The sequence below is a fragment of the Prunus persica genome, chromosome G1 (genome assembly GCF_000346465.2).
Source record: "Prunus persica cultivar Lovell chromosome G1, Prunus_persica_NCBIv2, whole genome shotgun sequence".
Classification (NCBI taxonomy): domain Eukaryota; kingdom Viridiplantae; phylum Streptophyta; class Magnoliopsida; order Rosales; family Rosaceae; genus Prunus; species Prunus persica.
In genome coordinates, this window is record NC_034009.1 from 45485363 (window position 1) to 45497729 (window position 12367).

The 12367-nt window shown below is 35.6% G+C and overlaps 1 protein-coding gene across 1 annotated transcript; it reads left to right on the forward strand.

Moving 5' to 3' along the window:
* Positions 1-934, forward strand: LOC109947674 (the record flags this gene model as incomplete). The annotated part of the gene is made up of 1 exon (XM_020558389.1): positions 1-934. A coding segment is annotated over one exon (501 nt), but the record flags the coding sequence as incomplete, so codon positions are not given.

Sequence of the window (12367 nt, forward strand, 5' to 3'; positions counted from 1 at the left end):
TGGTTCGAGTTGGTCAGTGATGTGGACAATATCGTCTTATTCGAAGTTCCTCAAAGAATCATGGGTCGTGATTTAAAAGGGTTAACTATATGCTTCGTTTACTCAAGATTCTCGACAAGTTCTTATTGGCGTTATCTCGAACTTGAAGATTCTCAAGGTCTTATTGGCATTATCGTTAGAAATCTTACCAAACAAACTGCTTTGCACACCAAGATAGCATTTGCCTCCTTAAAATCTTCCAGTGAACCTGAAGAATCTGAAGACGATTCCGGTGAACCTGAAGAACCTGAAGACTATTATCTTTGGCAGGGACAATTGTCAAACGATGTGCTCCGTTTGCAAGGCGGGGACCGAGTCTCCATTCTTGTAAGGCCTGATGATGTTGGTTTTGTGAGAGTGAAGAAGACAGGGGTTCATCTAGAATGGGACAAAGTCATGAACGAAAATATGGATAATCCGGATCCTCATTTGTATGATTGGGAAACAAAAGGGGATTTTTGAGGGGGAGTTGATGAGTCCATTTCAAGAAATTGTTGTCACTGAGACGAATGGTAACCATACTGAGCAAGCCAACAATCTTGATGGAGGATAGCCATGATGAAGCTAGAATTGAAATTGAGAGAAAGAAACAGAGAGAAGCACTGAGGGCGTTGATACAGAGAGAAATTGTAGTCTTGATTTCTTTGGCAGGGACATTTCTGTGGTGACCACGTATCTAATCTTGTAAGGCCTCTAGTTGATTTTGTGATGGTTAAAAGGATAGGGGTTCATCTAGAATGGGACAAACTTATGAAGGGAAATATCCATTCGGAACTTGATTTGTATGAATTGGAAGATGAGCCTTTCGCCCTTGTATCCATTCGGAACTTGTTTCGAAAATTAATTCTTCTTTTGTTATCATCAAGAATACTACAAACTTCTTTTTGTTTGTCAAGTCTGATCTGGTGCTTCTTTTTGTTTGTTTGTTTTTTTTTTCTATTAATTGCTAATAAGGAAGGATGCTCAAGTCCTACGAGAGGGAAAAAAATTGTTAAGAGGACCAATATGGGGTGTTTTTGCAGCAAGAGGAAGACGTATGTGAGCCCACTTGCATCCTGGGCTCGCAAGATTTCTATGTGAAACAGGTGTGGTTTCTTTCCAATGGTTATTCCAATTGGGGCCATGGTTTTTTATCTGCTCCTAATTGATATTTGATGTTAGTTTCACGGTGCGATATCTGCTCTATATGATTCTAATGGTTTTATAAAGTTTTAAAGGACACTTTTCTTTTTCCTTCAAAAAAGAACTTAATTTTATAAAGTTTTTCCATATACACTTTTTTTCTTCATATGAAGAAAGAGATTTTATTATGAGATATTTAGTCATATGCTCATTCTTAGCACTAATAATATAAATAAACTCTACATCATTGAATTTCTATAAACAAACCCAAAAAAAACCTAAAAAATGACAGTTGGCCCTATTAAATTTAAGTTTGATTATTAAATTACTTTGATACCCTATTGAGTATTTTGGATTTTTTTATGAGGTTTTGGGATTGGGCTTGTTTTAAGAAATTGATGGCAGTTTTGTAATTTATAAGAAGTTAAATGTCTCTTTGTTATGTTATACATAGGCTTTGGGTGTGTTTCTAAAGTCCATTTCATGTAGGGCATTTATAATTGTGGCTCCTATATTGGGTATAATAGTAAATATCCCTTTTATTCTGTTTAGTTAAATTTGTCTCGTATGTACCTATTTTTGGAGTAACTTTTGCATGTTGCATTTCCTACCCAGTGTATTGGTATGATTGCTTTTTTTTTTTTTGGTCTAGTTTTTTAATTTTTAATTTTTTTTCCTTCAAATTTTTAGTTTTTTCGTTCCACTTCATTATTTTATTTTGCGTGTACATTAATTTAATGATAAAACCATCATATATTATTCAATTTCATATTTATTTTTAAATATTTATTTTAAACTAAAGATACTGGAATTTTATTATCTAGGGTTTTCTAAAATTAAATTATTATTTTTATTTTTATTATACATTATTATTCTCAAATTATACATTTTTCATTGTTTGTAATAATTTTAGCTTTTAAAATATCAAAATTTAAAAAATATATATTTTGTAGGATATAAATTAGGAAAAAATATATTTGAAAAATAACTCACATATTATTATTCTCAAATTGTCCTACTAGACACGTTTTCACTATTTTTATTCTCTAAATCTTTTTTTTAATTAATCTACTAGACACATTTTCGAATTCTTAAAAAGCAAATTTGTGTTCTCGTTTTTATCCTCAAAAAATATTCTTCGAAATCATTACCAAACGGGCCCTTAATTTTGAATTAAATTCTTGGCTTTGAATTTGATTTTTCTTCTTCTTCTGAAAGTTTGTGTGCTAATTTGTAAAAACTAAAATGTAATAATGTAACATGCTATGTGCATATAGATACGTGTATGCATATATTATATATAGCTGGGGCTGGGGCTGTTAGCCGGCCCTTTAATCAAAATGGGTGGACTAGTCTTGCACCACATGGCAGTGGCACTACCCTATATGATAACATGATAATATTATTGCTGATGTGTTATTTGTTTTTGTTTTCAGCTCCAACTTCCAAGTTGTAGAGTAGTTGAAACATGAAAGAAACTGAAACCAAAACGAATAAAAAACTAGGTAAGGTAGTTAGGGTTCTAAGGTCATGCGATTTGCGTTTACCCATCATTTCCAACTCACATACAATCTTTTTAAATATCTTCTTCTTTAACTATCTAAAACACATTAAAAAAAAAGGAGTAATTTTAGCAAGATTACATTAATTTAATCACATTATGAAGTATTTGTATTCTGTACAATACAATCGTTCATAATAATTGACATACAGTGAACTCCGTACCGTATGTCACGTATTAAAAACAAATTTCTCTCCTTCATGCATGGGCTGCAGTTCACCAACCAAAGGTTTAAGGTAGCCCGAGCCTTAAAACACACACACACACATATATATATATATATATATATATATATATAAACAAAGGAACATTTGTGAGACGCAGGGTTCAACTGTTTTTTGCATTCTTGGCATCTCACTGGAAAATTCAAAATAGAATATTGAGCTTTGTTTCTTCTCAGTTTGCTGAGATGGGTTTTCAGGGATGAGGTGGGTGGAGATTTCTGTGAGCTTTTATTTTGACTGATGGTGTAAGCAGTAGGTAACTATTGCTTACTCCTTTCTGGTTCCATTCATCTTTTGGTTATTTTTTAATATTTTTTTTGTTCTTTCACCAAAAAAGTTTCTTACTTTGTTCAGTAAAAAGAGACAGCCACAATAATCTTGGAAGCAAGAAGCATTGTTGTCACCTGACAGGTCTGGTTCTCTGTTGAGTGATTGTTAGGTACACCACATGGCTAATGTACCATCCAATACACATAGAACATATGGTAATATTGTCCAATACACATAGGATATGAAAATAAAATATTTTCACATGTCTCATGTGTATTAGATGATACACCAACCACGTTGTGTATCCCCTTGTTCCTTCCTTTCATGGTTTTAATGAAGTATGATTCTGAAAAATAAATAAATAAATGAATTTTATTATTAAAAGACCAATATCAATTCTACCTCGTGTGAAGACTCTGTCTAATTGATATTTGAAGAAGAAAAAACAAAATTCATATTTTGTGGTTGTATCGACAGATGGGTTATTTTGAGAATGAAAGTTTGTGTAATTTGTTTGATTACCTTATGGCAGTAACCCAAAAAAAAAAGTGCATGTTTTGTGATTAAATTGATTTGCTCAACACATTTATGTTCAAGTAGGGAAGCTAATAATGGGCGTTAGTTTGCATGGAACCAATTCAGAAACAAATTCTTCCGCATCGATTGATAGAAATTTGCTAGTTGCTCATTGATAGAAATTGGCTTAGTAATCATCTTTCCATCATTCACCAATTTTCCTTTATGAACGAAGGCTGCAGGGAGTGAATAATTTGGGCCGTCGATTCTCCGTTTGGCTGAAACACCTAACATATTTTAAGAAACCCCTCAAGCTTACTGTAGCTAGAATGCTAATGGCAAGATTGTGTTTGTTTATGCAGTTATGATGTCTTATTTGTACTTTTCATTTTTATCAGAATGCCTTTTGATCTTCTTGTATTGAACAAAAAGAACAATCATTATTGTTTCTATGAAAAGGAAATAAATTTGTTTTGCTGTTATTCTCTAATTTCATAGTTTAGTTTTGGTGTTATATGAATGAATGTCTTGTATGACTTTGCTAGTTTTAGTATTGTAATAATACTTTTGCTAGTTTTTGTCTAACATCAGCCGGCTGCTCAAAAAATACACTACAAATAACAATGAATATGCACATGCATCTAGTATGGTGTCGGCATGATACAATACTAAAAGTGGAACAAACTGCCATACGCAATCGAAGTTTAGAAAAATGAAAGAAAAAGCAAGGGGAAATTGACAGACTACGAATTGAATTAAGTATTCATTACTAAGAGAAAATAAACCTATTTGGGAACATCAGGTATTCATTTTACTAATGTAAACTTGTTCACACGGTGATGCAGAATATGCATACCTAGGCATTTTCCCAGAGTATTAGTCGATGGTGAACCACATATAGCACTTATTTCCTTGGCAAGCTGACAAGACCCGCTCCGAATTTTTCGAAACCTGAGACGAATCCTGTGGAAATTACCAACATCACCCCGATGTCGGACCCACTTCTAAAACTATAACATTTTTTCCCGAAAAGGAATAAGGGCACGAGACTTTTTTATCGAAATTTCGACAGAGTCCGCCTTGTAAATTGAACATTGCCCAAAAATTCAACCTGCACAAAACACATTTTATATCACCCAACTGGCAGCATGCACAATGTAATAACATGCAATTCACATAAATGGTCTTCAGCCTATCGATAATTCGCAACAAACCATCAAGCACGCTATCACATCAATTCATACCTTAGACAAGGTAAACAATAAATTCAATCACACTTCGTTCTTACCCAAATAGCAGGACTAACGACAAGGTCCGCACTATACCAAATAATACTCAAGTAAAGTTTAGCCAGCGGCTGCACCTAGGCACTATCCTAGGCTGTCTACGTACCTTTACTAAAGGATCAAGCCACACGTAGTTCTTTCCACTAAAACCCGATTTCAAGCACATACAATACCTTTATTCATCTATCAGTTATTCACATAATCTCCTCATACGCTGGTACTACCAACGCCACGTATGAGGTCTGTCAACACGCAGGATAACCTACGCCACGTGCGACCTCACATATTATCACATAATCTCCCCATACGCCGGTACTACAAATACCACGTATGGGGTCTGTCCGCACGCCGGATAACCTACGCCATGTGGGACCTAACAATCACAGGGTGGTACTTAGGGTAGTGCGTATAGCACTTCAAATTGACATACTCTCACTTATCTAAACTAATACTAGAGGTATTCCCACTTTAATGATACCAGTTTATAGTAGACTGCAACGTAATTTAATCAAGAAAAAAAATATTATTTCTAGACCAACGATCATTCACATAAACATAAATTTCATAAATTTCATTATTAAAATAATATCTAAAAGTTTCCTACAATGATAATAAATACTTTAAAAATCTCAACCTAGTCAACATAGCTCAACAACGCTTAAGACCTGTCACTAGGGTCATTATAATCCTCCTAAGAAAGTAAAATTACCTCGGAAGTCTCACGGTTAACCAAGGGTCAAACTACTCAAACTTGGTCAAATGGGCCCACAGGGGCCACGACCTCCAAATTCCGATCCAAAAGTTCCTATGGGTTCTATAAGGTATAGGACACTCGTCCTGTAAGTTTGGTCTAGATCGGACTGTCGGATCGCTCACGATCGCATGATCTGACGATTATTATAGAACATAAACTTTAAGTTATTAAATTGGAACATCCAGGGCTCCGATTCACGATCCGTGAATTCCTACATGATCCTAGAAATGCCTAAATTAACATATAATAAATTCAAGACCATCCAACGGCCTCAACCTATCAAACCTGGATAACGCGCAATAGGCGGTATCCATTCGATAGTCAAACGACGTCCGAATTAAGATCTGCAAAATCCTACACACTCGTGACAACCTAAGGATCTCGTCGCAAAATATGTTATTGTTTCTATGAAAAGGACATAAATTTGTTTTGCTGTTATTATCTGATTTCATAGTTTAGTTTTGGTATATATGAAATGCAATCGAAGTTTAGAAAAATGAAAGAAAAAGTAAGGGGAAATTGACAGACTACGAATTGGATTAAGTATTCATTACTAAGAGAAAATAAACCTTATGACCAAAACAAAACAAAAAAAAAAAAAAAAAGAGATAATAAACCAATTTGGGAACATCAGGTATTCATTTTACTAATGTAGACTTGTTCACACGGTGATGCAGAATATGCATACGTAGGCATTTTCCCAGAGTATTAGTCAATGGTGAGCCACATATAGCACTTATTTCCTTGGCAAGCTCCTTGCAAGTGTTGGGGGAGCAATGGACAATAGACTTAGAAAAATTGACTGACACATTCCACATCGACCAACGGAGATGGGGTGATGTGCCTTATATGTACATGCCTACTTCTATTTAGCACGAGGCCTTTTAGAATCTCACTGGCTTCAGAGTCATGGGAACTCCGAAGTTAAGCGAGTTGGGGCTAGAGTAATCCCAGGATGGGTGACCCACTGGGAAGTTGCTCGTGAGTTCTCAAAAACAAAACTGTGAGGGCAGAGAGGGGGGCCCAAAGCGGACAATATCATGCTACGGCGGAGCTGATCCTGGGATGTGACAATTTGGTATCTGAGCCACTCTGCAGTGTGGTAGGGGTGTGCCGACGAGGACGTCGGGCCGTTAAGGGGGGTGGATTGTAACATTCCACATTGACCAACGGAGAGGGGGTGATGTACCTTATATGTACATACCTGCGCCATCTAGCACGAGGCCTTTTGAGAGCTCACTGGCTTTGGAGTCATGGGAACTCTGAAGTTAAGCCAGTTGGGGCTAGAGCAATCCCAGGATGGGTGACCCACTGGGAAGTTGCTCATGAGTTCCCAGAAACAAAATCGTGAGGGCAGAGAGAGGGGCCCAAAATAGACAATATCGTGCTACGACGGAGCCGATCTCGGAATGTGACAGGTAGTTTGACTCTTGGTTGACCGTGAGTCTTCCGAGGTAGTTTTACCTTCCTATGAGGATTAAAATGACCCTAGTGACAGGTCTTGAGCGTTAGTTGAGTTATGTTGATTATGTGGGATTAGGATATTAATTTATTGTTCTAAATTTGGGGGAATATCTGATGCTATATTGTGGTTGAGGTTTATGCAATATTGAAAATTAATATACATATATTTATATATATTTATAAAGGTATAAAGATATTTTGGAAACAAGGATTGAGAAATTCGAATATAGTCATAATAGTAACACTTAATCTGGAATTTGATTTGATTTGACGATGAGTTATATAAAAGGTCAAGTTAATTGTGATTAAGTATTGAATGACTTTTGGGGGAAATCGGGAATTGAATATTATGGTTTATGGTGGAGAGTCATATGATTTCATTATGTAAAAGCACATACTTCCCATACGTGGCGTTGGAATTTCCGGCGTATGGGAAAGATATGTGATTTGATGGTCTCACACGTGGAGTTGGATTTTCCGGCGTGTGAGACAATAACAAGGGGAAGAAAAAGGGATTATTTTACTATATTGGGGAAAGAGTGATGCCTAAAAGAATTATGTTCGGTGTGTTGTGATTTAAATTAAAAGGAAAAGGAATAAATTCTAGAATGTATTATTTTTGTATTGTTGTAATGGTTTGTACATTATCGGAATCAGGATTTTGTGAAAGAACTACATGTGGCTTGATCTCTCAATAAGGGTACGTAGGTAGCCTGAGGTCCCACCCAAGTGCAGCCGCAGACTAAATTTTATTTATGTTGTGTTTGGAGATTGGTTCTAACTTGGTCATGGATCCTGAAATTCGGTTGGAAACTAGATGCGACTAAATAATTATTCATACTCCCTTGTGGCTGAGGGAGGACTGTGTAAATGTGTTCTGGTCAAAACAAGCATAAAGCTCGTTGTGGATTGATGTACGATTTAGGCCGAGACCTTACACTATTTGTGATTGTGTTAGGAGGTTAAAACCTCGCATATTGGATAATTGGGAAAGTTAGATGATGTGAACTGTATTTGGCATTCATAAGTGTGTTTGAATTTATTATTTGCCTTGTTTAAGGTATTATTTGGCTTAAGGACTTTGTTGGTGGTTTGGTTACGGATTATTTGAAGGCCAGAGGCCGATTTTGTGAATTGCATGAAATTATCTTGTGCATGCTGCCGGTTGGGGATATTAAATGTGTTTTATGCATGTTGAAATTTTTGGGAATTGTTCAATTTACAGGGGAGACTTTGCCAAAATTTTGATAGAAAGTCTCGGTCTTTTGTAAGTGGACCCGGCATCGATGTGATGTCGGAATTTTCACAGGATTCATCTCTGGTTTTGAGGAATTCGGGGCTGGTCCTGTCAACTTCTGCCAAATTGAGAGTCGTTGGCACTCCTCATTCCTAACCCATCATGGGTCTTCATCTTGTATAGTCATCTTCTTTTGTTCAATCCTCTCATATGTGTTTTCACCGCACCTAGTCTTCACATGCTTCTTTGCTACTGCTCCAAAATTTTTATTTTTCATCTTTGTATGCCAGATGGTCTTTCTTGATGTCCCAACTTCTTTATCTTTGAAACTTCATAAAAGGTCCCTTTACTCCGTGAGCCTCATCACCGCTTGCCGAGCCTTTCCTTTGCCTGTTCTGCCGGTCTCTATCTTCTTCAGCTGTTCTCTTGAGTTGCCTTTCCGCTTCTCAGTTTTGAGCACCCTTTCTCTGTTTCTCTCTTTGCTTTATTTAGTTATCTTTTATTTATGTTTATCTCTTTTGTTTGTCTATGTCCAATGGCTGGTGTTTGTTGTATTCTTTCCCCACGTCATCTCTCCATCTTTGTCACTCTAGCCTTTCCCGTTGGGTGTTTATTATTTATTTTTCTATCTCCTTCCCTTTTACCCTTTTGCTTATTTCTTTCTACCTTTGGCCTCTTTCCAATATTCATCCCTTTCTCTGTCTGTCTATTTCCTCACATACACCTTTCTTTGTCATTATTTTCCTTCAATCACAGCATTATTCTCTCTTTTTTTCGATTCTAGCACCTAACTTTCTTCCACTAGTTTCTTTTTACAATTGTCACATGCAATTTCCCATGCTTTACTTTTTAAATATATTTAGTTTCTTCCTCTTTGATCTATCGATGTGGTTTCCCCTGCTATGCAATCGAACTCTTTTTAGGTCCTCTCTATTTCTCATCTTTCTTTTACCAAGCTTTTCCATTTTGTTGTTCTCTCACTGCATTATCTCTCGCTTTCACAGCTCTCTTGTATAATATTGCTTCCCTTTTATGGGCACTCTATTTATTCCTATTCCACACATGAAGGGTTTCCTTTTTTTGGTGTCCTTTGCTCTAATTCCCGTTTGAGCACCTTATCTTTGTCTTTGTCTCTTTCAATGATTTACTGGGTTTCCTCCCTTACTATTCTCCTTTTTTGAAATTTTTTCTTCATGGGATAGCTGTATGCTACCACCTTCCCCTCTTGCATTTGTTTCTGCCACGAGACTGACCTGTTTGAGTCTCTTTATTATTATTTCAATTTCTCTTCTTCCAAATCTCCACCCTTTACCAGTGTGAGATTTGATGGGGAGATAGATGCAACTTTATTCCGGTGCTGCAACTTTATTTTTCGGTGTTGCTTTCTTCAAATCTCGACTCTTATACATTATCGAATTTTAGGGGGAGTGACACCGCTGCTCATCTATTCCGCTGCAATTTAGCTACCTATCTGCCATAGCTTATTCTTATATATCTGAGCATCAGTCAACTTCTATTTCTTAAGTGTCACTTCTCTTATGGTTCCGACGACCCCTTCTCTTTAAGGGGAGAGGGGGAGTGAGGATAAGTTATCTATACGATAATGGAAGTATTTGTCATTGTTATTGCTGCTGACTACTATGTCCTTTGCTGGTGCCAGTACCGTTGCTCATCCCTGTTATGTCTCTTGCTGGGGACAATGTTATTGTTCCTGCCTATTATGACTATTGCTGGGGTTAGTGTTGATTATTGTTGATGATGCCTATTATGTCCCTGCCTTGTTGCTCTTACTGGTGCCAGTGCCTTGTATTTCTGTTGTGGGTACCAGTATTGTTGCTCATGCCTATTATGGTGCCAGTATTGTTGTTCATGCCTTTGCTGGTGTGTTTCCGTTGTGGTCACATTCGTTGACGTTGCCTTTGCTTGCTTCGCTTTCTGTTGATGTGGTCATTGTCGTTATTGTTGTTATGGACTTGCCATTTGCCTTTGATTCTGCCTTATCTACTGCCTTACTAACAACACCAATATTATCCCCAACTTAACCACGTACAAAGCCCAGTAGGTGTGAGGTTTTATCACAATAGGGATCAGTGATATTAATAGTGGAACTATTCATTATATCTTGTATTTTATTTTGTGAAGTTCCTGATGTGGGATTTTATTCTTCAACACGCCCCCTCACGTGGAATCACCATATAGTGGGCCACACATGGAGCCAAGTCCACATCGGAGTTAAACATTCAAGCTAACACGTGACCACCACGTATCGGGTAAGGGTAAAGATTCAAGCCTAACATGTGACACCACATACTGGGTAAGAGTAAAGGCCCAATTCAGGCCCAGTCAATCAACTAGGCTCTGATACCATGTCAAACAAAGTAGGGATAATATTCAATTATGCTCAGATATGCTCATATTTTCTCATATTTTTATTCTTCTCCAATATGAAAGTATTTATACAAGTACAAAATGTGTTAATCCTAAATAAAATAGGAAATATATCTAAATTACAATATGAAGTAAATCTCTATTACAATAGAACTAAATAATATTTGGTAAGTAACCACAATTCTAATGAAATAAGGAATCAAAATCCTAACTAAGTAAAGACTCGTTAATAGATCAGAGATGAGACAATAATAATATGATATTGTCGTCGCCACTACTTGTACGTAAGTCAATTTAATTTAATTTACAAAAATTCATTGTGTTTCCCAATGAATTTGATACGAAAATTTAATTTCATCACTCAGAACAAAGATTAGCCAAATTAGTCATTGTGTTTCCCAAAAGTATACAATTTATAGATATTCTATTATCTTCCGTTAAGTGGAAGACTCAAGGTGCTTCTTAAAAAAATAAAAATAAAAGTTACACTTATGAAAGATAACAGAATGTCTATAAACTGTAAACTTGGAAAATACAATAACTAATTTGGCTAAATTTTTTCTTAATGACTAAAATGAATTTTCGTGTAAAACTCAATGACTAAAAAGTATTTAACCCTAAAAAATGGGACATTCCAACTCCAAATGACTACTATTATAAATAGGGGAGTGCTAGCAACCTTCTCTCTAACCTTTTTTTTTTGGACCTTCTCTCTTCTTCTCATGACAAGTATCACTTTCTTTACACTTAAAACAATGTCATTAATGCATCATACAAACTAATTTTTGTTTTCCAAGTTTACCCTTATTAAATGTATTAATTTATTTTAATAACAAGCTAATTTTTTTACAACTTTCTTATCACCTTGTTAAAAAATTAAATAAGAAAATAAAAACTGAAGTTTTTAAATTTTTTTTTTTCCAAAGAGAATGTGTGTTTTGTTTTTTGTTTTTTTTTTAAAAGATGATAACAATGTCATGTATCAAATTTTTTTTTTAAAATTCTAAAAAATGACGTTTTTCTTATTTAATTTTTAATAATGTGCTAAAGAAGTTGTAACAAAATTTGAATAAATTGAAAAAAGTATAAAAGCCAATACATTTTTAAAGGGTAAACTTGGAAAACAAAAACTAATTTGTGTGATGCATTAATGACATTGTTTTAAGTGTAAGGAAAATGACACTTGTTCTGAGGAGAAAGGAGAAGGCCCAAAAAAGAAAGTTAGAGAGAAGGTTTGCTAGCATTTCTCTTATCAATAAGCAACCTCGCAAAGTGATTTAATAAATAAATGGGCCACTCCAACACCAAATGACTATTATTATCTGATCAGTTGTCCTCGTCATGAAGCATGATTCATGATACGTGCGGTGTGTTATGCAATATTTTATTGCATTTTAAAAACCCATAAACCAATCTACGTACAACTAGAGGAAGAAAAAAAAAGGTTTCAACCATCGTTCTCTTTCGGTGTCAGTGACTTTCCATCCCTCTACTCCTCCTATTCCC